This window comes from Salmo trutta, chromosome 5 (assembly GCF_901001165.1).
Source record: "Salmo trutta chromosome 5, fSalTru1.1, whole genome shotgun sequence".
Classification (NCBI taxonomy): domain Eukaryota; kingdom Metazoa; phylum Chordata; class Actinopteri; order Salmoniformes; family Salmonidae; genus Salmo; species Salmo trutta.
This window is the reverse complement of record NC_042961.1, coordinates 10,456,614-10,480,105: the sequence shown is the minus strand read 5'-3', so window position 1 is coordinate 10,480,105 and position 23,492 is coordinate 10,456,614. Positions and strand designations below refer to the sequence as shown.

The 23,492-nt window shown below is 43.6% G+C and overlaps 1 protein-coding gene across 5 annotated transcripts in view; it reads right to left on the bottom strand.

Moving 5' to 3' along the window:
• Positions 1-23,492, bottom strand: part of LOC115193641 (echinoderm microtubule-associated protein-like 6) — a 123,614-nt gene that overhangs the window by 29,342 nt on the left and 70,780 nt on the right. Inside the window, exons 14-37 of one of the 5 annotated variants that reach the window (XM_029752481.1) lie at positions 22,683-22,869; positions 21,988-22,093; positions 21,776-21,869; positions 21,248-21,348; positions 18,695-18,897; positions 17,116-17,227; positions 16,434-16,561; positions 14,409-14,550; positions 13,744-13,896; positions 13,149-13,280; positions 12,951-13,039; positions 12,620-12,796; positions 11,589-11,793; positions 11,040-11,166; positions 8,915-8,929; positions 7,947-7,955; positions 4,341-4,419; positions 3,975-4,104; positions 3,751-3,849; positions 3,398-3,418; positions 2,856-3,029; positions 1,039-1,247; positions 764-921; positions 24-138 (exon numbers count right to left, since the gene is read on the bottom strand). In XM_029752481.1, the coding sequence (XP_029608341.1) occupies positions 24-138; positions 764-921; positions 1,039-1,247; positions 2,856-3,029; positions 3,398-3,418; positions 3,751-3,849; positions 3,975-4,104; positions 4,341-4,419; positions 7,947-7,955; positions 8,915-8,929; positions 11,040-11,166; positions 11,589-11,793; positions 12,620-12,796; positions 12,951-13,039; positions 13,149-13,280; positions 13,744-13,896; positions 14,409-14,550; positions 16,434-16,561; positions 17,116-17,227; positions 18,695-18,897; positions 21,248-21,348; positions 21,776-21,869; positions 21,988-22,093; positions 22,683-22,869 (2,965 nt within the window). The remainder of the gene's footprint in view (positions 1-23; positions 139-763; positions 922-1,038; positions 1,248-2,855; positions 3,030-3,397; positions 3,419-3,750; positions 3,850-3,974; positions 4,105-4,340; positions 4,420-7,946; positions 7,956-8,914; positions 8,930-11,039; positions 11,167-11,588; positions 11,794-12,619; positions 12,797-12,950; positions 13,040-13,148; positions 13,281-13,743; positions 13,897-14,408; positions 14,551-16,433; positions 16,562-17,115; positions 17,228-18,694; positions 18,898-21,247; positions 21,349-21,775; positions 21,870-21,987; positions 22,094-22,682; positions 22,870-23,492) is intronic. The other 4 variants (XM_029752483.1, XM_029752482.1, XM_029752484.1 and 1 more) reach the window with 4 other exon arrangements.

Here is a 23,492-nt window from a genome sequence, read left to right as displayed (position 1 = left end):
TGCCCTGGCTGTGCTGAACTCACCTTTCCCCGACAGACGGACCTCACACACTCAACAGTTTGGCCCGTCTCCAGCTGAAACGCTCGGCAACGCTTCATCTCCTGGTCCCACAGTTTCACTGCACCGCCCTCCTTTGTACTGAAAAAGTGCATGCACGCACGCACACACACACGCATGCAAACACACCATCATAATCATCAATGTATCATCATCATAGAGGATAGAGGGTTAACCGAGATTCAGAACTATTCTTAATGTAATCCAATGGAATTCCAGATGTGATTTTTGGTGCTAGTGTGTCTTGTTACTTTAGGTGGGATTAATGGTGTTGTCTCAAGTAGGTCAGTGTTATAAAGATATCATTCTGATTGTCAGTGGTCTTGGCAGCAGGTAGCCTAGCGGTTAAACAAATACTTTCCCTGAGTCCGATGAACTAGTGGATACCATTTTTATGTCTGTCTCTGTGTCCAGTATGAAGGAAGTTAGTTAGGTAGTTTGCGTAATGACTGGAAGTCTATGAATATCTACTAGCATACTGGTAGAAAAATGGCCTCATTGCCAAAATATCCCTTTAAGAGCGTTGGGCCAGTAACCGAAAGGTCACTGTTTCAAATCCCTGAGCTGACTAGGTGAAAAATCGGTCGATGTACCCTTGAGCAAGGCACCTAACCCTAATTTCTCCTGTAAGTCGCTCTGGATAAGAGTGTCTGACAAATGACTAAAATGTAAACTGTAAATGGTCATGCAGCAGTACGGTACTCACGGCCTCTCCTTGCCCCCTGTGACGATGAGGCCGTCCCTCAGTGTGGTGTACATGGTGAACACTGGCCCGGTGTGGGCTTTAGCCACGACACGAAGCAGGAAGTGGTCTCTCCACACGTACACATCCCCATTTATAGCACCTGTGAATGTTAGGTTATTCTGGAGGAAGAGAAACCACAGCTCAGGATCACGAAACCGTTTAATGTATCTCTGAAATGAATTACTACCCATTAGGGTAGACTAAAGAGTTTAGTGTCAAATTCTGTCGATACTCACCGCACCAAAGGCCACAGACAACATGGTCTGCATCCTGCCGTCCTCCACTGAGCCCACCACTCCCTTCTTATACATGAGAGAGCCTCCAGCCAGTGTCCAGAACTTGATGTGCTTGATCCCAACAGACACGAACTGAGAGTCGGAGTCTGGCCGGAACTCAACTACGAAGATCCTGTCTGGATGGCCACCTTTACTGGTCACTTTAGCACCTGGACAGGGGAACACACACAAGCACAAACACTCCTATGACCTGCTATTTACAGTTACAGAGTGATATCTAACAACATTGTTAGGATTAGCGATCCCAAAAATGCCCAGACCAATCTAACTTGTTATGGATAGGGGGCAGTATTTTCACGGCCGGATAAAAAACGTACCCGATTTAATCTGGTTATTACTCCTGCCCAGAAACTAGAATATGCATATAATTATTAGCTTTGGATAGAAAACACTCCAAAGTTTCTAAAACTGTTTGAATGGTGTCTGTGAGTATAACAGAACTCAAATGGCAGGCCAAAACCTGAGAAGATTCTGTACAGGAAGTACCCTGTCTGACCATTTCTTGGCCTTCTTTGCCATCTCTATCCAAAACAGGGGATCTCTGCTGTAACGTGACATTTTCTAATGCTCCCATAGGCTCTCAGAAGGCGGCAGAACATTGAATGATGACTCTGCTGTCTCTGGCTGAAAAACAGTAGCGCATTTGGTAAGTGGTCGATCTGAGAACAATGAGACGGGGGCGCGCGTGCACGAGACGACTCCATGTTTACATTTTCAGTCTTTGAACGAAAACAACGACTCCCGGTCGGAATATTATCGCTTTTTTACGAGAAAAATCGCATAAAAATTGATTTTAAACAGCGTTTGACATGCTTCGAAGTACGGTTATGGAATATTTTGAAATTTTTTGTCACGATACGCGCCGGGCGCGTCACCCTTCGTTACCCTTCGGATAGTGTCTTGAACGCACAACAAAACGCCGCTATTTGGATATAACTATGAATTATTTGGAACCAAAACAACATTGGGTGATGAAGTAGAAGTCCTGGGAGTGCATTCTGACGAAGAACAGCAAAGGTAATCCAATTTTTCTTATAGTAAATCTGAGTTTGGTGAGTACCTAACTTGGTGGGTGTCAAAATAGCTAGCCATGATGGCCGGGCTATCTACTCAGAATATTGCGAAATGTGCTTTCACCGAAAAGCTATTTTAAAATCGGACATATCGAGTGCATAAAGGAGTTCTGTATCTATAATTCTTTAAATAATTGTTATGTTTTTTTGTGAACGTTTATCGTGAGTAATTTAGTAAATTCACCGGAAGTGTTCGGTGGGAATGCTAGTTCTGAACGTCACATGCTAATGTAAAAAGCTGGTTTTTGATATAAATATGAACTTGATTGAACAAAACATGCATGTATTGTATAACATAATGTCATAGGAGTGTCATCTGATGAAGATCATCAAAGGTTAGTGCTGCATTTAGCTGTGGTTTTGTTTTTTGTGACATTATATGCTAGCTTGAAAAATGGGTGTCTGATTATTTCTGGCTGGGTACTCTGCTGACATAATCTAATGTTTTGCTTTCGCTGTAAAGCCTTTTTGAAATCGGACAGTATGGTTAGATAAAGGAGAGTCTTGTCTTTAAAATGGTGTAAAATAGTCATATGTTTGAAAAATGGAAGTTTTCGCATTTTCGAGGAGTTTGTATTTCGCGCCACGCCCGTCATTGGATATTGGAGCAGGTGTTCCGCTAGCGGAATGTCTAGATAGCCTACCACCATCTCAGTGAATATTACCAGGGTCAGAATGGCTCACCTTCCTGCCAGCGCCACACAGTGATGGTGTGTTCAGGCTCCACCCCCACAGAGAGCAGCAGCTTTCCCGTGGCGCTGAAGTTGACGTAGCCCACCCCCTTGGCGTGAGAGCAGCGCAGGATGGACAGTGTCTGTTTACTCATGGCGTCCCACACGTGGATGGAGGGAGTGGTGCCTGGAGCACAGAGAAAACCACCATAGTCTGATCCAGTATACAGGGCAACAGTATGGAGCAGTCCAGGGCAATTGATTGGCTGTATTATAGTACTGGGTAAAAAAGGTCAGAAAAGTAGGGTTGAATACAGAGGGATAACTACTGGAGGAAAGAAAACACAGGACAGGCCACTGGGAAACTGCAGGAGAACAGCAATAAGAGGGTAAACCTATAGGGGTGGTTTCCCCGACATAGATTAAGATTTTTTTTCTCATTGAGCTTGCTTTTTTATTGCAGGACTGGGATTTTTCTGTGTCCGGGAAACCGGCCCATAGGTATAGTAACTGTAGGGCACACTGTAAAGGTCAATCTGGACGGGGGGGGTTTACCTGGCAGGTCTGTCACTTCACCTGTGGTGTGTGAGCGATGGGAAATTAGGCAACAAAAGAACAAATGAAATCTAAAGTGAGTGCCTTCTCAGATGCTGCTGAGGGCCATGATATTAAGCACCAATAAAAACTAATTCTAGCAACAAACAAAATTAAAACGTGTCAATGCAGATTGAACAGGTCCTCAACAAAGTCCCAGAAAAATGCTAAGATAAGGCATTCAATATCTCTCTCGCTCTCATATGCCCACACTCAGCCCACACACCAATGCTATTGATAAGTACATGCAAAATATGTAGACGCATAACCACAATAAAATAAAACATGTTCATTCACTGCAGTACAGTACATACCAATCTGTCCTGTAGCGATGACATTTTTGTATTTAGGATGTTGATTGACGGTCAAACAGAGGATGTCATCTGTATGCTCCAAGTAGAAACTCTGAGTCCCTGAGGAAAAATAGCATTAAAACACAGAGTTCATCTTCATCTTATCATGTACACGCCTTTGAAAATCACAAGCCCTGATGTCAATATTGAGTACGGTATCTGAAAGTGACAACACGTAGCTGTACCAGTGGAGAGGCTGTGCACCATGGCCGTGGCTGCTGTGTGGAAGACGATGTCGGCGCCGTCGTTGAGGTAGTGAAGGTTGTTACGACAATCGAAGCCCCTGAACCCAAACACATGGTCCAAAACCAGGTCCTGGAAGTACACACATCACCGACCAATCACATCCCACAGCGCACCAAACGTACCCAACAATGGTTCATAAAAAAAAAATTACGGTTAAAAATGTAACAAGACAAGCATTTCGCTACACCCGCAATAACATCTGCAAAATATGTGTATGTGACCAATAAAATTAGGTTTTGTAACATCGTGTTGAGTATGACATCAAAGTTATTCAGAGTTAACATCAACACCACTGTGAGACAAACCTCGACAAGCTTCTTCTTTTTGGTGATATTGTTCTTCTGCAGCTTCTCTGGTTGGGGAGCAGCTCGACTAACAGGTGGCCTGCAGTGAGTAAACAGATAGTACTGCCTCACACAGTAGATATATTGGACAGATACAGTATATTAACATGTGTACCACAGAGCCAAGTCGTGTTTTCTCAGAGCAATTTCATTACAGGGCACAGCAATGCCACATTAAGGATAGATTAGACCAAGTTATAAAATATCTCTCTAGTCTGACATGAGAGAGATAGAAACAAATAAAGAAAGAAAAAAGAGAGTGTGAGAAAGAAAATATCTGTGTACTAAACTACAGCTTGAGGAACTCAGAGAGTACAAAACAACTGCAATCAGTCATATCCCTCTGAATAGAAACCTTGTTAAGCATGGCTACAGTACATCATTGTTTGTTAATCACTCATAATAGCCTTTACTGTTTATAATACACAAATATTCAGTGTTCCTCATGAAACACACACAGTATATAACACAATATCTACAGACAGATTCAGTGCTACATAAAATGGAATAAATTGTATACATCACTGACATTTTCCTATTACACATGTATGAATTTTGGCCAGCCACTGCACACATATCACCAAGGTGGGCACATCACATTCACAATGTTAACAAGCGTCAACTTTCACATAAGGATCACACCAATAACAACACATTACACCAGTTGGCTGAGGCCACATTTAACATGTATGGCAATGAGCCACAATGAGCAACAGAATACAATTCCACTCAGTCTCTGAGTCAGGTTCTAGGAGCTCTACACTGCCACCTGCAGCACATCTACCTCTGCGTCTCGGTGAGGCTTTCCCTGGATTTCCTTCTCTGTCTCCCCCTCATTGAAATCTATCACTATAAAATAAAAAATACTTAAAAAGGGGCAATCTGCAGTTGATGTAGCAATTGCAGATTGCCCCTTTAAAGTGAGTGGAATTCCACTCTCCTTAAAAATGAAGTCACTGGATGTGTTGGAAAATGTGACGTCCTAGGCGGTTGGTTACCACAGTGATGTGTTGGAAAATGTGACTTCCTAGGCGGTTGGTTACCACAGTGATGTGTTGGAAAATGTGACTTCCTAGGCGGTTGGTTACCACAGTGATGTGTTGGAAAATGTGACTTCCTCGGCGGTTGGTTACCACAGTGATGTGTTGGAAAATGTGACTTCCTAGGCGGTTGGTTACCACAGTGATGTGTTGGAAAATGTGACTTCCTAGGCGGTTGGTTACCACAGTGATGTGTTGGAAAATGTGACTTCCTAGGTGGTTGGTTACCACAGTGATGTGTTGAAAAATGTGACTTCCTAGGCGGTTGGTTACCACAGTGATGTGTTGGAAAATGTGACTTCCTCGGCGGTTGGTTACCACAGTGATGTGTCCTGGCTGAGACCTGAGGTCCAAGGTCACTCAGGGGTTAACAGACCATGTAAAACATCTGACATATCAATACTATTGATAGCTGACACAAAAGCACAGGGCCATTAAAGGAAGAATAGAAGCACTCCACACTTCCCTTTCCCACCTGGACAAAAGAAACACCTATGTGAGAATGCTGTTAATTGACTACAGCTCAGCATTCAACACCATAGTGCCCACGAAGCTCATCACTAAGCTAAGGACCCTGGGACTAAACACCTCCCTCTGCAACTGGATCCTGGACTTCCTGACGGGCCGCCCCCAGGTGATAAGGGTAGGTAATAACACATCTGCTACGCTGATCCTCAACACTGGGGCCCCTCAGGGGTGTGTACTTAGTCCCCTCCTGTACTCCCTGTTCACCCACAATTGCGTGGCCAAACATGACTCCAACACCATCTTTACATTTGCTGACGACACAGCAGTGGTAGGCCTGATCACTGACAACGATTAGGGAGGAGGTCAGAGAACCTGCAGTGTGGTGCCAGGACAACACACTCTCCCTCAATGTGAGCAAGACAAAGGAGCTGATCGTAGACTATAGGAAAAGGAGGGCCGAACAGGCCCCCATTAACATCAACGGGGCTGTAGTGGCATCACCGCCTGGTATGGCAACTGCTCGACATCTGACCGTAAGGCGCTACAGAGGGTAGTGAGTACTGCCCAGTGCATCACTGGGGCCAAACTTCCTGCAATCCAGGACCTCTGTAATAGGTGGTGTCAGAGGAAAGCCCATAAAATTGTCAGAGGCTCCAGTCACCCAAGTTATAGACTGTTTTCTCTGATGGCAAACGATACCGGAGCGCCAAGTCTAGGACCAAAAGGCTCCTCAACAGCTTCTAATCCCAAGCCATAAGACTGCTAAACAATTAATCAAATGGCCACCGGACTATTCCGTTGACCCCCCCCCCCCCCTCCATTTGTTTTGTACACTGCTGCTACTCGCTGTTTATTATCTATGCATAGTCACTTCACCCCTACCTACATGTACAAATTACCTCAACTAACCTGTACCCCTGCACACTGACTCGGTACCGGTACCCCCTGTATATAACGTCATTATTGTTATGTTACTTTCAATTATTTTTTACTTCAGTTTATTATAAATATTTTCTTAACTCTTGTTGAACTGCACTGTTGGTTAAGAATTTTAAGTAAGCATTTCACGGTAAGGTCTACACTTGTTGTATTCTGCGCATTTGACAAATACAGTTTGATTTGATTTATTAAGTTGTTGGTCCTTAACACAGGTTGTAAAAGGTTCATGGAAATGTGTGCATGCTCCCGTGCGCACACACACTGACAGACAGTCTACACGTTAACAGGGAAACACATACTGAAGAAGACCTTGGAGGTTGAAATCCCACAGGAGGTTGAACAGTGCAATGACATTGCAGAAGCATTAGTTATACAGCACCAACACTGTGTGCAATGGCCTGGTAGAACTACAGCCGTGTCATACAAGACAAGGTTCCAGCTCACTGGCAAATTACTAGCCCAAAGGTGATAGCTGTGATCCCATACATAGTTTACACTCCTTACAGCTGACAGACACTACCGTCATTCTCTGTTTGTCTGAACAGCATTTAACCAGCATTGTTTGGATGATCATGCACGGCAGGGAGCTAATATTTCCAACATCTACTTTCTCCTATTTCATTTGGTAATCAGACTCCCTCTTCCACATGTGTTTTAACAATATTATCAGTGTCTACATGCTCTGAAGTGACTTCAATCAGCATGTCAGAGTTTAGTGTTGCCACACATAACACCGCAGAGGAAATATCTGCAGTAGTGTTGTAACTAACTCCTAAGGACTGATTGCAACATTTTTCATGCTGAGCCAGGATTGTAGAATCATTTTAATGTATTTTAATTTAACCTTTATTTAACTAGAGAGTCAAAGAGTGACGCTGCCTAGCTCCATGTCTCTATCTAGCTCCATTTCTCTATCTGAACAAGAAAGAGAAGATGGGAAAAAAGCCCCACTGGGTGTGAAACTCTGCAGTCTGGATGCAAACATGCAGTTCTGATCAGATGGGAATGAGATGAGCTGACTGCCACCATGCAAGTACATACAGAACATCACAGAGAAACACGTGGACCTGGAGCCACAGTGTACGCACACAGCGTGATAGACACAAGTAGCCCACTTTACCTGGATCCCCTTGAGAGCAGTGGACAGAACCAAGTGAGAGGTTTAGAGGACAGGTCGGAGTCCGAGGGGACTCAGTATAACTATAAAGGCTCTATGCTCATGCAAAAAGCAACCTGGAGAGCTATTAGCCGTCATTTCTGCCTGGTGCACACCATGCTCTGGCCGTCAGCCTACTGTCAGCATGCTAGAAAGAGAGACAGCTCGGAGGAGAAGTGTGGAATGAGAGAGTGCACCAGTCTACAGAGCGATAAGGGGAGGGGGTCATACCCTGGGGTCCCTGTGCAAACTGTGCAATAGAGCTCCTATGAGAGGAGGAGGAAGGGCACAGGAAGAGAGAAATGAGTCAGTGCCTCTATCTCAACCCCCAAGGGGTTATGGGAAAACAAGCTCCTGTGATGTCTGGGGCTCCATGAGAGGGGAAGAAGAAAAGAGAGGGGGAGAGATAGAAACAGAAAGAAAGAACGGTCTCCTCCAGTATCACTTGGTAAATCATCGCTGTACTCGGAGTACTCTACAAAATAAATTGTGATACGAATGACCCAAAAGGATCTGAAATAAAATGTCTTACTCATGCAGTGGACATAACGTCATATTGGCCTTATTTTGAGCAATATGAGTGATATTGAGATCCATGGGCTATGGGAGATTATGCCCATAGTCCATATAAATAGATGACTAGAAAATACAGCTGTTTCAGAACTGCTTCCTGTAGTACCATTATAGGAGATCAGTGAAAGAACAAACACTTTTGGATAAAATGTTAAGAATGTACGGTTATAAAAGGAAAAACATGGAAAATTCTGTTGGAATCCCTGGATTAAAATACCAACACAATGTACTCTATTGAATGTTAGATATTCTGCCGACACACTCAATAAAATAAAATCCTCATCTCTGCACATCCAATGTATGGAAATACCACCCACATCCCATAGCTAACACAGAATGTATGGATAGGTCATACTTACTTGACAATGCCCTGCCTCCAAAGGAATGCAAGTTAAAACACAAGAGAGATATTAAAGAGATTGAACAGGATGTTAAGCACTTACAAATTTGTAACATTCTACGAATTGGAATTTGTGACATATAATACAAAATGGATTACGTCGTATACAATTGTCGGGGACCTGTTTTGGATTGTGAGCACTACTTTTAAAACTACTGGCTGAAAGTACACCTTTATAACGCGTCTTTCAAAGGTAGACTCAGTGAAATGGTGTTGCCACGAGCAGCACCGCAGATAATGAGATGAGCGAGACGCAAGACTTCGCTCTCACACACACAGTATCTGCGCATGTGCACGGGTTACCTTCACGCTGTTAGAACGTGGTAGCCAGGGCACCAAAACAACTGAGAAGTTGAGCCTCGCGGTCCAATGCTCTTAGTTGTTGCAGAAATGGGCCCACTATTCTGCTTACTTTCTGAATCTACAGCATATCGCTGAGTCTACCTTGAAGTGTTTCTCAAGACAGAAGTGGGCACCAGATGGTATGGTTGTGGGGACAAATCAGCATGGTAGCCTACCATCAGGGCCAGATTACCGAACAGGCATGCAGGGTATGTGCACCGGGGCCACCAACCACTCCGGGGGGTGGGGGGGGGGACGTTGTGAGCCCCCCAGATAGCATATGATAGGTTCTTCACTGGTTCATGTTCTGTAACTATTTCATGTTTCCTGTCATTCTGTGATGCTGTATAATTGGGTAAATGTTATTCTACACATTATATGAAAGAGAATGGACAAAGTCAAAGTCTTCCATACATAACAGCACTGCTATATGTGACAATAATGGAAAATAGTGGGGAGCGTCATGGTAAATAATGCACATTTTATGGCTTAAAATACAATTTGTGGCAACGCAACCTTTGGCTCTGACAAAAATCAATCATTGTCTCCTCGGGCTATACATACTATTTCCACAGTATATTTTGACTTCCCCTAGCTGCACATAGCTGATAAGTCATTTATATTGATGGTGGAACCACTAATGTGGAAATACTCTATACAGTCTCAAAGCAACTGAGATCATACCAATGATACTGTATAGGTACTGTATACACAACATATCGGTATCATAGCAACAGATATCACACAGAAGCTCAAGAGAGCACACCTGCTACACATGCACATAATATTGTGCAATACTTTGACAAGATTCCTTCACAAGGCATAAGAACATGCCATCTCATACTGTAACACAACACAGACTACGACCCAAACACGTACACCCAACAATTCACAGATGGATCACACATAAAACATGCACACGGCATACGATATCAATGGGCTACATCCACAATGCATGCCCAGGACAATCCACAGTATCATAGCAACAGAGGTGAATAGAGAGAGAGTATTAGAGAGAGGACACATAAAGCACACGTGTACACTCATAAAGTGCAGAAAGAAATAACATAGAACTGGGGATAAAGATCTTTCTATGAGCATATAATGTCTTGTTTTTTAATGCAAGTAGTACAGATAGACATTATAGACTACTCTTTACCTATCAAACTAAACCAGGCCTCATACTCCATTTGAAATAGTCTAACATGAAAACAAACCCCACGCAGTCTTCCCTTAAAACTTCAAATGCTGTCAGCTAAGCACTGAAAAAGTCAACTCACTCTGTATCATAAAAAAGCAAGACCAAACTCTATATCCATGTCAACCCTACAATGACCACCTCTGAGGCTTTACAAAAGGTATAAATACTGTAGATATGAATTATACTCATATAGATGTGTACTGGTAGACAGGTACATTTCCTGTTTCTGACACCAGAGGACTATAAGCATTCCTGTGTAGACAGTCAAATGGTGTTGGAAGCTGATGGCAGCCTGATTAGGATCAAGACTTTAACAGTCTTTTGAGGCCTAACATAACAGATAAAACTTGGGCATTTTTTATTGTCACTGCCTCAGACTTTAAATTGTTTTAAATCTACACACAACACAATAGTCAGGGGCCAAGACACTAATGTTTAAGCTCTATCACTGAGTGACAACTTCCAGTCCCAAAACAGAATCTGTACAGTTCAGCCATTAGAGAAGGGAAACGTGGGCAGAGACAGAAGTGTGGGGGTGTACCTTTCCTCTGCTGACACCTCCTTCAGTTGCTGGTGAGGTTTGATGCCACACATACCCCGGATGCTAACAGCATAGATCTTAGTGGTGTAGTTGATGCTGTTCTCCCTTGCCACATCACTGTCATACCCTATAGACACGCACACAGGAAGAGACTCGCCAATTAGAGCAGTGTGTAAAAAGTAGTATTTGATCAGGATAGCTTTGTGTGTGTCTGTTGACAATGTTGTATGGGAGTTCTGAGAGTAGAATGTGAGAGAGTTGTAAGAATGTGTATATAAAAAAAGTAATATTTATGTTTTATTGTCACATACACAGGATAGTTGCAGTAAAATGTGCTTTTTTACAGGGTCAGACATAGTACTACAGCGTTAAATGCCTTGCCCAAGGGCACAGACAGATTTTTCACTTTGTTGGCTTAGGTGTTTGAACTGGTGACCTTTCAGTTACTGGCCCAACATTCTAACCACTAGCCTACCTTCCGCCCACAAGCACTACTGTATATAGTAGTATTGTACTGTATGGATCAGTAGTCTAAAGGCTAGCGTTTACCTCCGTCCTCCTCAATGTCATCGTCTGACTCCTCGCTGTCCACAGGGTTCTCCCTGTGACCCTCTCCGGTTCTCTCCAGGCTCCAAATCATCAATGCTGTGTCAGCTCCGCCCAGCGTCAGTAGCGTGGCGTCATCTTGTGCCCATCGCACGTTGGTTATATGGGCACTGTGGCCCACGTACTTCTTGAAGCGGGCATATTGACCCTGAGGGGAGAGCAGACAGTGCCAAGTTGAACAAAGAGACAATATTGAACCAAGTTGAACGAAGACAACATTGAACCAAGTTGAACCAATAGACAACATTGAACCAAGTTGAACCAAGAGACAACATTGAACCAAGTTGAACCAAGAGACAACATTGAACCAAGATGAACCAAGAGACAACATTGAACCAAGTTGAACCAAGAGACAACATTGAACCAAGTTGAACCAAGAGACAACATTGAACCAAGTTGAACCAAGAGACAACATTGAACCAAGATGAACCAAGAGACAACATTGAACCAAGTTGAACCAATAGACAACATTGAACCAAGTTGAACCAAGAGACAACATTGAACCAAGTTGAACCAAGAGACAACATTGAACCAAGATGAACCAAGAGACAACATTGAACCAAGTTGAACCAAGAGACAACATTGAACCAAGTTGAACCAAGAGACAACATTGAACCAAGTTGAACCAAGACACAACATTGAACCAAGTTGAACCAAGAGACAACATTGAACCAAGTTGAACCAAGAGACAACATTGAACCAAGTTGAACCAAGAGACAACATTGAACCAAGTTGAACCAAGAGACAACATTGAACCAAGTTGAACCAAGAGACAACATTGAACCAAGTTGAACCAAGACACAACATTGAACCAAGTTGAACCAAGACACAACATTGAACCAAGTTGAACCAAGACACAACATTCAACTTGAGTCAACAACTGAGACATGTACCAGCGTTGGGATCAATTCCATTTCAGTTCAAGTGAGTATAATGTAAATGAACACTAGTGCCTGTGTACTGAGCTGTCGCACCCTGGTTGGATAGCTGAAGAGCTTGAGGAAGCCAAAGTCGTCTCCGGTGGCAAGCAGCTTCTTGTCTTTGGTGAGCGAGGCGGCGTTGACGTCTGTGATGTCACTGTGGGTGGGCCAGATCCCCTCACAGGTGGGGCCCAGGACACACGTCCAGGTAGCCCACTCCATCTTCTCTATCTGACAGGCGGAAACAGGAACGCGCACACACACACACACACCCACACACACACACACACACAGTGTGTTAAACACTGCATCCTGCTTTCCTGGAGTGCCCATTAATATTTGATTTCTAGCTGAGAAAAATGACAATCTCAGTTGGGTCTCTTACCTCAGAATTTCTTATGGTTTGTCTCTTCCCTCTTGGGGCTTCGAAGAATAATTGCTCTTTGGCACCTGAATTTACTTGCAGCAATTTACCTACAGAAAATGTTTTTACTTTCTCAGGATCCAAGGACAAAATAGAACTTGTATCTACGGACTACTTAGGAGAATTCATGCTCCTCTTGCAATTACACCATAAACTCACCACGAGAGTCCCAGTCTATGTGAGTGATATAGCTTGAAGCTCCTTTACAGATTCCCACCCTCTTACTGGACAGCACATTGTAGATATCCACAAAGTTATCATGTGAGGCCACAGCAAGGTATTTACCAGCGTCTAAGGAAGCCATAGAAACAGTGATCAACACCTCAGCCAGGTGGGCGATAATGCTATTCAGTGAAACCTCACTGCATACACTCTTAGAAAAAAAGGTGCTATCTAGAACCTAAAAGGGTTATTCGGCTGTCCCCATAGGAGAACCCTTTGGAGAACCGTTTTTGGTGCCAAGTAGAAGCCTTTTGGTTCCAGGTTGAACCCTTTTCACAGAGGGTTCTATCTGGAACCAAAAAAGGGTTCTACATGGAATCAAAAAGGGTTCTCCTATGAGGACAGCCGAATAACCCTTTTGGAACCCTTTTTTCAAAGAGTGTATATTAGGAACTGTTGAACTCAAATTAACCTTACTAATGAAATACCCATGCGTATTATCAGTGTTATGAAATACAAACAGCAGTGAATGAACATATCAGTCATAAGTGATCCAGTCGGCTGATAGTACAGATTCTATGTCAAAGGTTACCTTGTGAAAACCTGACGTCAGAGATAGACTCCTTCCTGTGATGGAAGGACACCAGGTCCTCCAGGGTGTCAGAGTTCACCACCAGGAAACTACCATCGTTGAGGCCCACCGCTAAGGCTTTCCCATCAGGGGAGAAGGCACAGCATCTTCCACCTCACACACACACACACACACACACACACACACACACACACACACACACACACACACACACACACACACACACACACACACACACACACACACACACACACACACACACAGAGTTAAACACTTCCAAAATGTAGATACAGACATAGACTGACAGACACAGAAGGTTACACTAGGGTGCCTTACAGATGTAGGATCTTAATTTGATCCTTCTTTTGTTGCTGAGAATTTTACTGCAAACCAGGAAATGCAAACTTGGAGTGTATTTGAATTTTAGAAGGCTTCTAAAGTTTGTAATTTTCACTGACATTTCAGACTTGATTTGCCCTTAAAAATGTTTATCAACCCCTACAAAAAATGTCCTTTAATTATAACCCACATTTCCTGTTGCTGCAGAGTTATTTTCCTGCTGTAGCAAACTTGCTCAAATTACAATCCAACATCTGTATGTTTTGTTGATGATGATGGGAGTTAATGACTCATTAGTCGAGGAAAATATCAACATTCAGCAGTACCTTTTTTAAGTTTGCGAACTGCCACCATGCGGTGGTTAGTGAAGAGCTCCCATATTCGCAGAGTTTTGTCATCACTCACTGTGGCACATATGGGAAGCAGGGGGTGAGCAGCAAGACCCCACACCTCGCCGTCCATGTGACCCTGTAACCATAGCAATAGACGGACACGCAACTGTTAGTCAGTCACAGTTGACATGCCCTGAACCATTACACCTAATCCATTTGACACACCTGTCACCCACAAAATCATTCACTCTTTTTTCTCAGAATGATAAATTGTGCTCATATTGACGTGGAATTTGAGTGAGAGGCTAAACAAAAGCCCAATCCATCGCATCCCAGATAGCAGCAGCGATTTTACCCAAGAACACTTCCATACTGATCCTTCATAACCCATCCCCATCAGGTCTGTTCACCATGGCAACAGAGCAAGGGTACCTGACTGCTAAGGAGTCGTGGAGGCTCTGACTGAGCTGTAAGAGCTACTCTGCACCCATAAGAGGGAACTACCACAGCAATGTACTGACAGTCAGAACCACACATGCACGCAAGGAAGCATAGACACGCGCACACACACACACGTACACACACACTCATCATACCAACTACTGTAACTGCCATGTATGCAGCAGCACCACAGAGCCCATACACAAGCCTTGTGACACAGCCAAGAGAAACAATAATAAGGAAGGTGTTGAGATATTAAGCTATGGACTATTCCGGATAATCAAGAGGGAACACAGGGTTTTTCGGAGCCAGCCAAGCAGCAGACTGTCAGATAGAAAAGGTTGCCTCGGATAACCAATGATTTATTTCCGACTGCAGTCCCTGAGTAGGAGTATAGAGGAAGTGAGGAATAAGCCAACACATCAAGAAGCCTGAGTAACAAGCCAACACATCAAGACGCCTGAGTAACAAGCCAACACATCAAGACGCCTGAGTAACAAGCCAACACATCAAGAAGCCTGAGTAACAAGCCAACACATCAAGAAGCCTGAGTAACAAGCCAACACATCAAGAAGCCTGAGTAACAAGCCAACACATCAAGAAGCCTGAGTAACAAGCCAACACATCAAGTAGCCTGAGTAACAAGCCAACACATCAAGTAGCCTGAGTAACAAGCCAACACATCAAGAAGCCTGAGTAACAAGCCAACACATCAAGTAGCCTGAGTAACAAGCCAACACATCAAGAAGCCTGAGTAACAAGCCAACACATCAAGTAGCCTGAGTAACAAGCCAACACATCAAGTAGCCTGAGTAACAAGCCAACACATCAAGTAGCCTGAGTAACAAGCCAACACATCAAGAAGCCTGAGTAACAAGCCAACACATCAAGTAGCCTGAGTAACAAGCCAACACATCAAGAAGCCTGAGTAACAAGCCAATACATCAAGTAGCCTGAGTAACAAGCCAAAACACATCAGGAAGCCTGAGTAACAAGCCAACACATCAAGTAGCCTGAGTAACAAGCCAACACATCAAGTAGCCTGAGTAACAAGCCAACACATTAAGAAGCCTGAGTAACAAGCCAACACATCAAGTAGCCTGAGTAACAAGCCAACACATCAAGTAGCCTGAGTAACAAGCCAACACATCAAGAAGCCTGAGTAACAAGCCAACACATCAAGTAGCCTGAGTAACAAGCCAACACATCAAGTAGCCTGAGTAACAAGCCAACACATCAAGAAGCCTGAGTAACAAGCCAACACATCAAGTACCCTGAGTAACAAGCCAACACATCAAGTAGCCTGAGTAACAAGCCAACACATCAAGTAGCCTGAGTAACAAGCCAACACATCAAGTAGCCTGAGTAACAACAGTCAGTAGAGAACAGGCAACACCTGAAGGCTGCTGTTTCACTGCAGGATGCTGATGTAAAAGTGTGTCCTCCAACCCAAAGTGTGTCCTCCAAAAACACCCCACTCTAGGTGTTTCAGCTGTGCGCACACGCACACACACACACACACACACACACACACACACACACACACACACACACACACACACACACACACACACACACCTGGACTAGCAGGGTCATGGGTCCACTCTTGTCGATTTCAAGTATTTCTCCATTCTTGGTTCCCACCAGGATGTGCCCGTGTCCCAGAGTTATGGCACGAATGGAGGGGTTGTCCTCCAAGAGCAGACCTGGGGGACACGCACAAATATCACTGTAAAGGCTAAGTACAGCCGTAGCAGTGAAATCCTCCCAGATCAATAGCAGCAGATAGAAGCACTACCATGCTTCTACACCTGCATTGCTTGCTGTTTGGGGTTTTAGGCTGGGTTTCTGTACAGCACTTTGAAATATCAGCTGGTCTAAGAAGGGCTATATAAATACATTTGATTTGAAGTACCATTCTTTGCATTTTCACATGAGGCCACGAGATGGCAGCACTGACTAGAGGAGGATACAGTGCTCAATGATGGCTAGAGTATCTATTGAGCGTTTATGGTCAAATTTCAAACACATTACGCTTCCTGATACAGGTATGTGTTTTACAGGGTCAGAGCTTGCCTTTAAGAGAGAATTACAGTACTTCTCAGATAGTGTTTCTGTATCTGTCAAAGGCTTTGGTTGACTGTCAGTTACTGTAGGGAGTGTTATGGGGGCTGGTGGGAGGAGGAGCTATAGGAGGACAGGCTCATAGTAATGGCTGGAATGGAATAAATAAAAAGGAGTCAAACATGTGGTTTCCTACCTTTAGATCCCGGGGAGAGGGCTGCTCTCTTGATAGCGTATGTCTTCAGGCACCTCTCAAACATGTCGTCCCACAGCTCCACTACTCCGTCCTTCCCACCTGTCACAAAGCCCTGGAGGGAACAACAGCAGAGGGACGTCACCCAAGGTACTCCACCACTGACAACCCCACTGAGGAAAACTAGCAGTGATGAGGGCCGGATGAGACAGGGGCTCTGACTGACGCTAATGTTCCGCCTGACAGCTTGTCAAGAGGTCTGTCTGAACCTCTGAAGGATGGTAGGGGGTCAGTTTGTCTTGAAACTGAGAAGGAAGTGTTGGATGAGGAAGTGCAGGGGGAAGGTATGGATGGAGGGAAGACAAATAAAAAACATTGTCTGTCTCTGACATCTTTCACAACACACAGAAGCAGTTGGGAATTGCAATGACTTCTACTACCAGACAGGGCCTGTCAAAGATCTGAAGCAGCAGCAACAACACATCAGAAATTCAGCGGCGGTCTCCCCCAGGAAAGCCCTCCCACATCCTCCTTAATACTGCTTCTCTGATGAAAGGTTTTGGAAACAGCATCACATAAATGTTACATCTAATGAGACTATAATATTTTGTTTTGATCTAAGGCATCTCTACTTGAAGAGATTGCGAATAAATAGACAATCTATTTGTACGAGAGGGCGAAAACACTAGAAGATGTTTAATTAAAAACACTATCATGGACTGAAGACAAGAGATAGGATTGACTGCTTATAATCACGCCAGTCTTCATTAGTAACAGTAAATAGCGATATAATGATTTTCCACAGAACAGAAGTTCATGGGAGACAATCCATTTAATTACTCCAATCTCAGCATCAGGAGGGAGATGCATGATGCAATACACACCAAGGTTTCCATCGGTCATTAAGACTACATTTACATTTGACATTTTAGTCATTTAGCAGATGTTCTTATCCAGAGCGACTTACAGTAGTGAATGCATACATTTCATACATTTTTTCTCCGTACTGGTCCCCCGTGGGAATCGAACCCACAACCCTGGCGTTGCAAACACCATGCTCTACCAACTGAGCCACACGGGACCCGTGTACATAGTGTTTGCACACAGTCAAATGACAGGCTGCAAATGGCCAATTAGGAAAATGAGGAATCTATGTGTGACTTAATCATGCTGCCTAATGATGCTGTGTTTGCCCCCAAACACAATAACCACCATGCCTCAACACATCACGTCTCTCCATAGCTCCTCATCAGAGCACTACAGTATTGATAACTTCCTCAACTACAGGCCAATTATAGTTAAACACATCCATAACTACAGCCAGCAGCAACAATATCACTCTGAAATTATTCTAGCGGACAACATAACATCAATTCCATATGGTGAAGTCCTCATAGAGCAGTTATAGGGCGTTTATGAGTCAATGGGAAGAAAGACAATGAAATATTTACACCAAGTGGGTGTGGGGAAACCAGAGTACAATACAGAGCTGTTCCAGATGATGATCTTATTATAAGGTTAGTGAAAACTAGTTGACCAACAGTCTGTTGTTATCAGACAGGGCTGACACCCAGTAGAATACCTTGTCCAGGGAGTACATGGCGAACACAGGTCCGTCGTGGGCCTTGATGGTCTTCAGCAGCACGGGCTCCTTCCAGACATATATGTCCCCCGTGGCGGCTCCAGAGAATACCAGCTCGTCTGTCCGACCGTAACACACTGACATCATTGTCTCCAGCTTCCCCAGGTTCCCAAAGACACCTCGCTGGAACATAAGGCCCCCACCTTTAGAGACAGCACACCATTAGAAACTCATGCATACATCAATTGATTTCCACAAACATACCACGCCTGACAAGACAGACAGACAGAGTTGTTCCAATGTTCATTAAGAAAATGTCAGGGTGGATCACTTTCCCAAAGACAGAATCACAGTGTGAAAACACCTGGAAGGATATACTTGAAAGAAAAACAGGGACATGAGAGGAGAGGAGCTAGAAAGAGAGAGACTGATAGTATGATAGAGACTGATAGTATGATAGAGACTGATAGTATGATAGAGACTGATAGTATGATAGAGACTGATAGTACGATAGAGACTGATAGTACGCTAGAGACTGATAGTACGCTAGAGACTGATAGTACGCTAGAGACTGATAGTACGCTAGAGACTGATAGTACGCTAGAAACAGATAGTACGATAGAGACTGATAGTACGAGAGAGACTGATAGTACGAGAGAGACTGATAGTACGAGAGAGACTGATAGTACGAGAGAGACTGATAGTACGAGAGAGACTGATAGTACGAGAGAGACTGATAGTACGCTAGAGACTGATAGTACGCTAGAGACTGATCGTATGAGAGAGACTGATCATATGAGAGATACTGATAGTACGAGAGATACTGATAGTACGAGAGAGACTGATAGTACGAGAGAGACTGATAGTACGAGAGAGACTGATAGTATAACAGAGTCTGATAGTATGAGAGAGACTGATAGTATGAAAGAGACTGATAGTATGAGAGAGACTGATAGTATAACAGAGTCTGATAGTATGAGAGAGACTGATAGTATAACAGAGTCTGATAGTACGCTAGAGACTGATAGTACGCTAGAGACTGATCGTATGAGAGAGACTGATCATATGAGAGAGACTGATAGTACGAGAGAGACTGATAGTACGAGAGAGACTGATAGTATAACAGAGTCTGATAGTATGAGAGAGAGTGATAGTATGAAAGAGACTGATAGTATAACAGAGACTGATAGTATGAGAGAGACTGATAGTATAACAGAGTCTGATAGTATGAGAGAGACTGATAGTATGAGAGAGACTGATAGTATGAGAGAGACTGATAGTACGAGAGAGACTGATAGTACGAGAGAGACTGATAGTACGATAGAGACTGATAGTACGATAGAGACGGATCAAATGAGAGAGACTGATAGTACGAGAGAGACTGATAGTACGAGAGAGACAGATAGTACGAGAGAGACTGATAGTACGAGAGAGACTGATAGTACGAGAGAGACTGATTGTACGAGAGAGACTGATAATATGAGAGAGACTGATAGTATAACAGAGACAGACAGTATGACAGAGACTGATAGTATGACAGAGACTGATAGTATGAGAGAGAGTGATAGTATGACACAGAGACTGATAGTATAACAGAGTCTGATAGTATGAGAGAGACTGATAGTATGAGAGAGACTGATAGTATGAGAGAGACTGATAGTATGAGAGAGACTGATAGTATGAGAGAGACTGATAGTATGAGAGAGACTGATAGTACGATAGAGACTGATAGTACGATAGAGACTGATAGTACGATAGAGACTGATAGTACGATAGAGACGGATCGAATGAGAGAGACTGATAGTACGAGAGAGACTGATAGTACGAGAGAGACTGATAGTACGAGAGAGACTGATAGTACGAGAGAGACTGATAGTACGAGAGAGACTGATAGTACGAGAGTGATTGTATGAGAGAGACTGATAATATGAGAGAGACTGATAATATGAGAGAGACAGATAGTATGAGAGAGACAGATAGTATGAGAGAGACAGATAGTATGAGAGAGACAGATAATATGAGAGAGACAGATAATATGAGAGAGACAGATAGTATGAGAGAGACAGATAGTATGAGAGAGACAGATAGTATGAGAGAGACAGATAGTATGAGAGAGACTGATAGTATGACAGAGACTGATAGTATGAGACAGATAATATGAGAGAGACAGATAGTATGAGAGAGACAGATAGTATGAGAGAGACAGATAGTATGAGAGAGACAGATAGTATGAGAGAGACAGATAGTATGAGAGAGACAGATAGTATGAGAGAGACAGATAGTATGAAAGAGACAGATAGTATGAGAGAGACAGATAGTATGAGAGAGACAGATAGTATGAAAGAGACAGATAGTATGAGAGAGACAGATAGTATGAGAGAGACAGATAGTATGAAAGAGACAGATAGTATGAAAGAGACAGATAGTATGAGAGAGACAGATAGTATGAGAGAGACAGATAGTATGACAGAGACTGATAGTATGACAGAGACAGATAGTATTAGAGAGATTGACAGTATGACAGAGGCAGTCGGGCAGAACAGTAGGACAGACCTGTATGCTGCCAGAACTTGATGTGTTTGATTCCCACTGTGACCAGCTTGTCCATGAGGCTAGGATTACACTTCACCACAAACAGCTTGTCTTTGTGTCCCCTGGGAAGAACAGAGATAGAATATCCACTTCACATGCTGTCCTCTCAAATACATAGAGCCTTATGTGTTTCATGGTCTTTTCATGCGGTCAGAAGAAAACTCCTGGCTGTCCCTACAAATGTGTTAACATTAAGACAACAGACCTGAGTCCAAGTAGTATTTGATATATTTTCAATACTTTGAGCACTTGATTGAGCCTTCCTGGAGTATGGCGGGGTTTGCACTTTCGACCCTATACCATAGGTTCCAATGTGCCAGGTAAGTATATTCAAGTGCAGCTAAAGTATCTGATAGAAAACTCAAACGATTTGAACCCGGCTTAGCTGGACTACTTTATAAAACCTTGTTTGTGTAATAACTCTAAATGTCTAAATGTACTGATCACACTAATAGCAGCTTTCAGCTGGTGTGTAAAAGCTTTTAGTACCTTGCAGTGGCCAGCTTCTCGCCCTTCCTCCAGTCCCACAATATGATAGAGTGGTGATCATCAATGCCCACTGAGACCAGGCTCTTCCCATCCGCTGCACATAGAGGAACAACAAGCTACTCTTAGTTTGAAATCATAACGGACTAGGGACAGATCACCAACACATTTAGAAAAGAAAACATTTTTGGCCCAGGAAAACACATTAGCCATACCGGAGAAGTCAAGAGCACACACTCCTCTCTGGTGAAAGCCCTTGAGCAGGGAGAAGCACTTCAGGGTTTGGATGTCCCACACATGGATGGCTGGATCCCTGCCAACCTGGACACATTCACAAAGAGGTGATTAAGATCAGTGTGTGAGAGAGAGATTGAGAGTGAGAGTGAGAGAGAGAGAGTGACTGAGTGAAAGTGAGAGAGAGTTAGAGAGAGAGAAAGATAGAGAGAGAGTCAGAGAGAGAGAGAGTGAGAGACAGAGAGAGAGTCACAGAGAGAGAGAGAGAGAGAGAGAGAGAGAGAGAGAGAGAGAGAGAGACAGAGAGAGAGTCACAGATAGAGAGAGAGAGACAGACAGAGAGAGAGAGAGAGAGTGAGAGAGAGTGTATGATTGTTTTTGTTGATATACATTATTGCTCAGACATAATGTTATGGTCCTCCCCTCCAGTGGAGTAACTGGAATGACATCAAACACATAGAAACCATGTATTTGATGTATTTGACACCATTCCACCCATTGTGCTCCAGTCATTACCACGAGCCCGTTCTCCCCAAGTAAGGTGCCACCATCCTCCTGTGCTTCATATACATTGCTTTGGCAACAGTGGCAACCACCCATTCCTGACAATAAAGCAGAGCGAGAGAGAGAGAGAGAGAGAAAGCGAGAGAGAGAAAGCGAGAAAGAGAGAGAGAACCTGTCCAGTGGCTGCATAGTCTTTGAGTGGGTGTACAGTCAGACTGAGAATGTCATCATCGTGGCCCAGGTAAAACCGTTGACTGTGTTGCTCTCTGTTGTAGACCACGCCCACCGCCGCCACATGGTACACCACCTCCCCGGCCTGGGTGTAGAACAGGTTGTTTCTGCAGTCGTAGCCACGGTACCTACACACGCGCACGCACGCACGCACGCACGCACGCACACACACACACACAGACAGAGAGAGCGCGCGAGTGAAAAAAAGATCACAGGACTGCAAACACAATGAACAATCACAATTATACTAAATTAAGCGGAGTTAAATCCACCTAGGGAAAGCTGACTAGAGAAAGTGACAATCAGAGAAGAGCTGAAATCACAGTTCATATGCCGTCTCTCCCCACATGGCCTATTTAAGAGTGTCTGATGAACCCTGTGGTGTGTGTGGGGAATTTTAATCAAATGTGTCATGTGTGGCATTTATTTAATCGCTCAAACGCTGAAAGACTTCTCCCTCCCCCACTGTGAGGTCTTTACATTTTACAAAAAGGGAGTATTAGAGCTGCTATAGCGAAGTCTTAAAGGATTGCTAGTGCTGAATCAGTAACTTAAACTGCTTCACACCTATTTTTTTTTAAACTACAGCTTTGAAAAGGGATTTACATATTCAAACAGCTGACGCACAGGTACATTTCAGAGGAAGATATTGTTTTTTTCATGATGGAAATACCCAATTTCATCTCAATACAATAAATCTGTCCTTGTCATCTCAATCAATTTGACTTTGAGAAGATGATACCTAAAACCC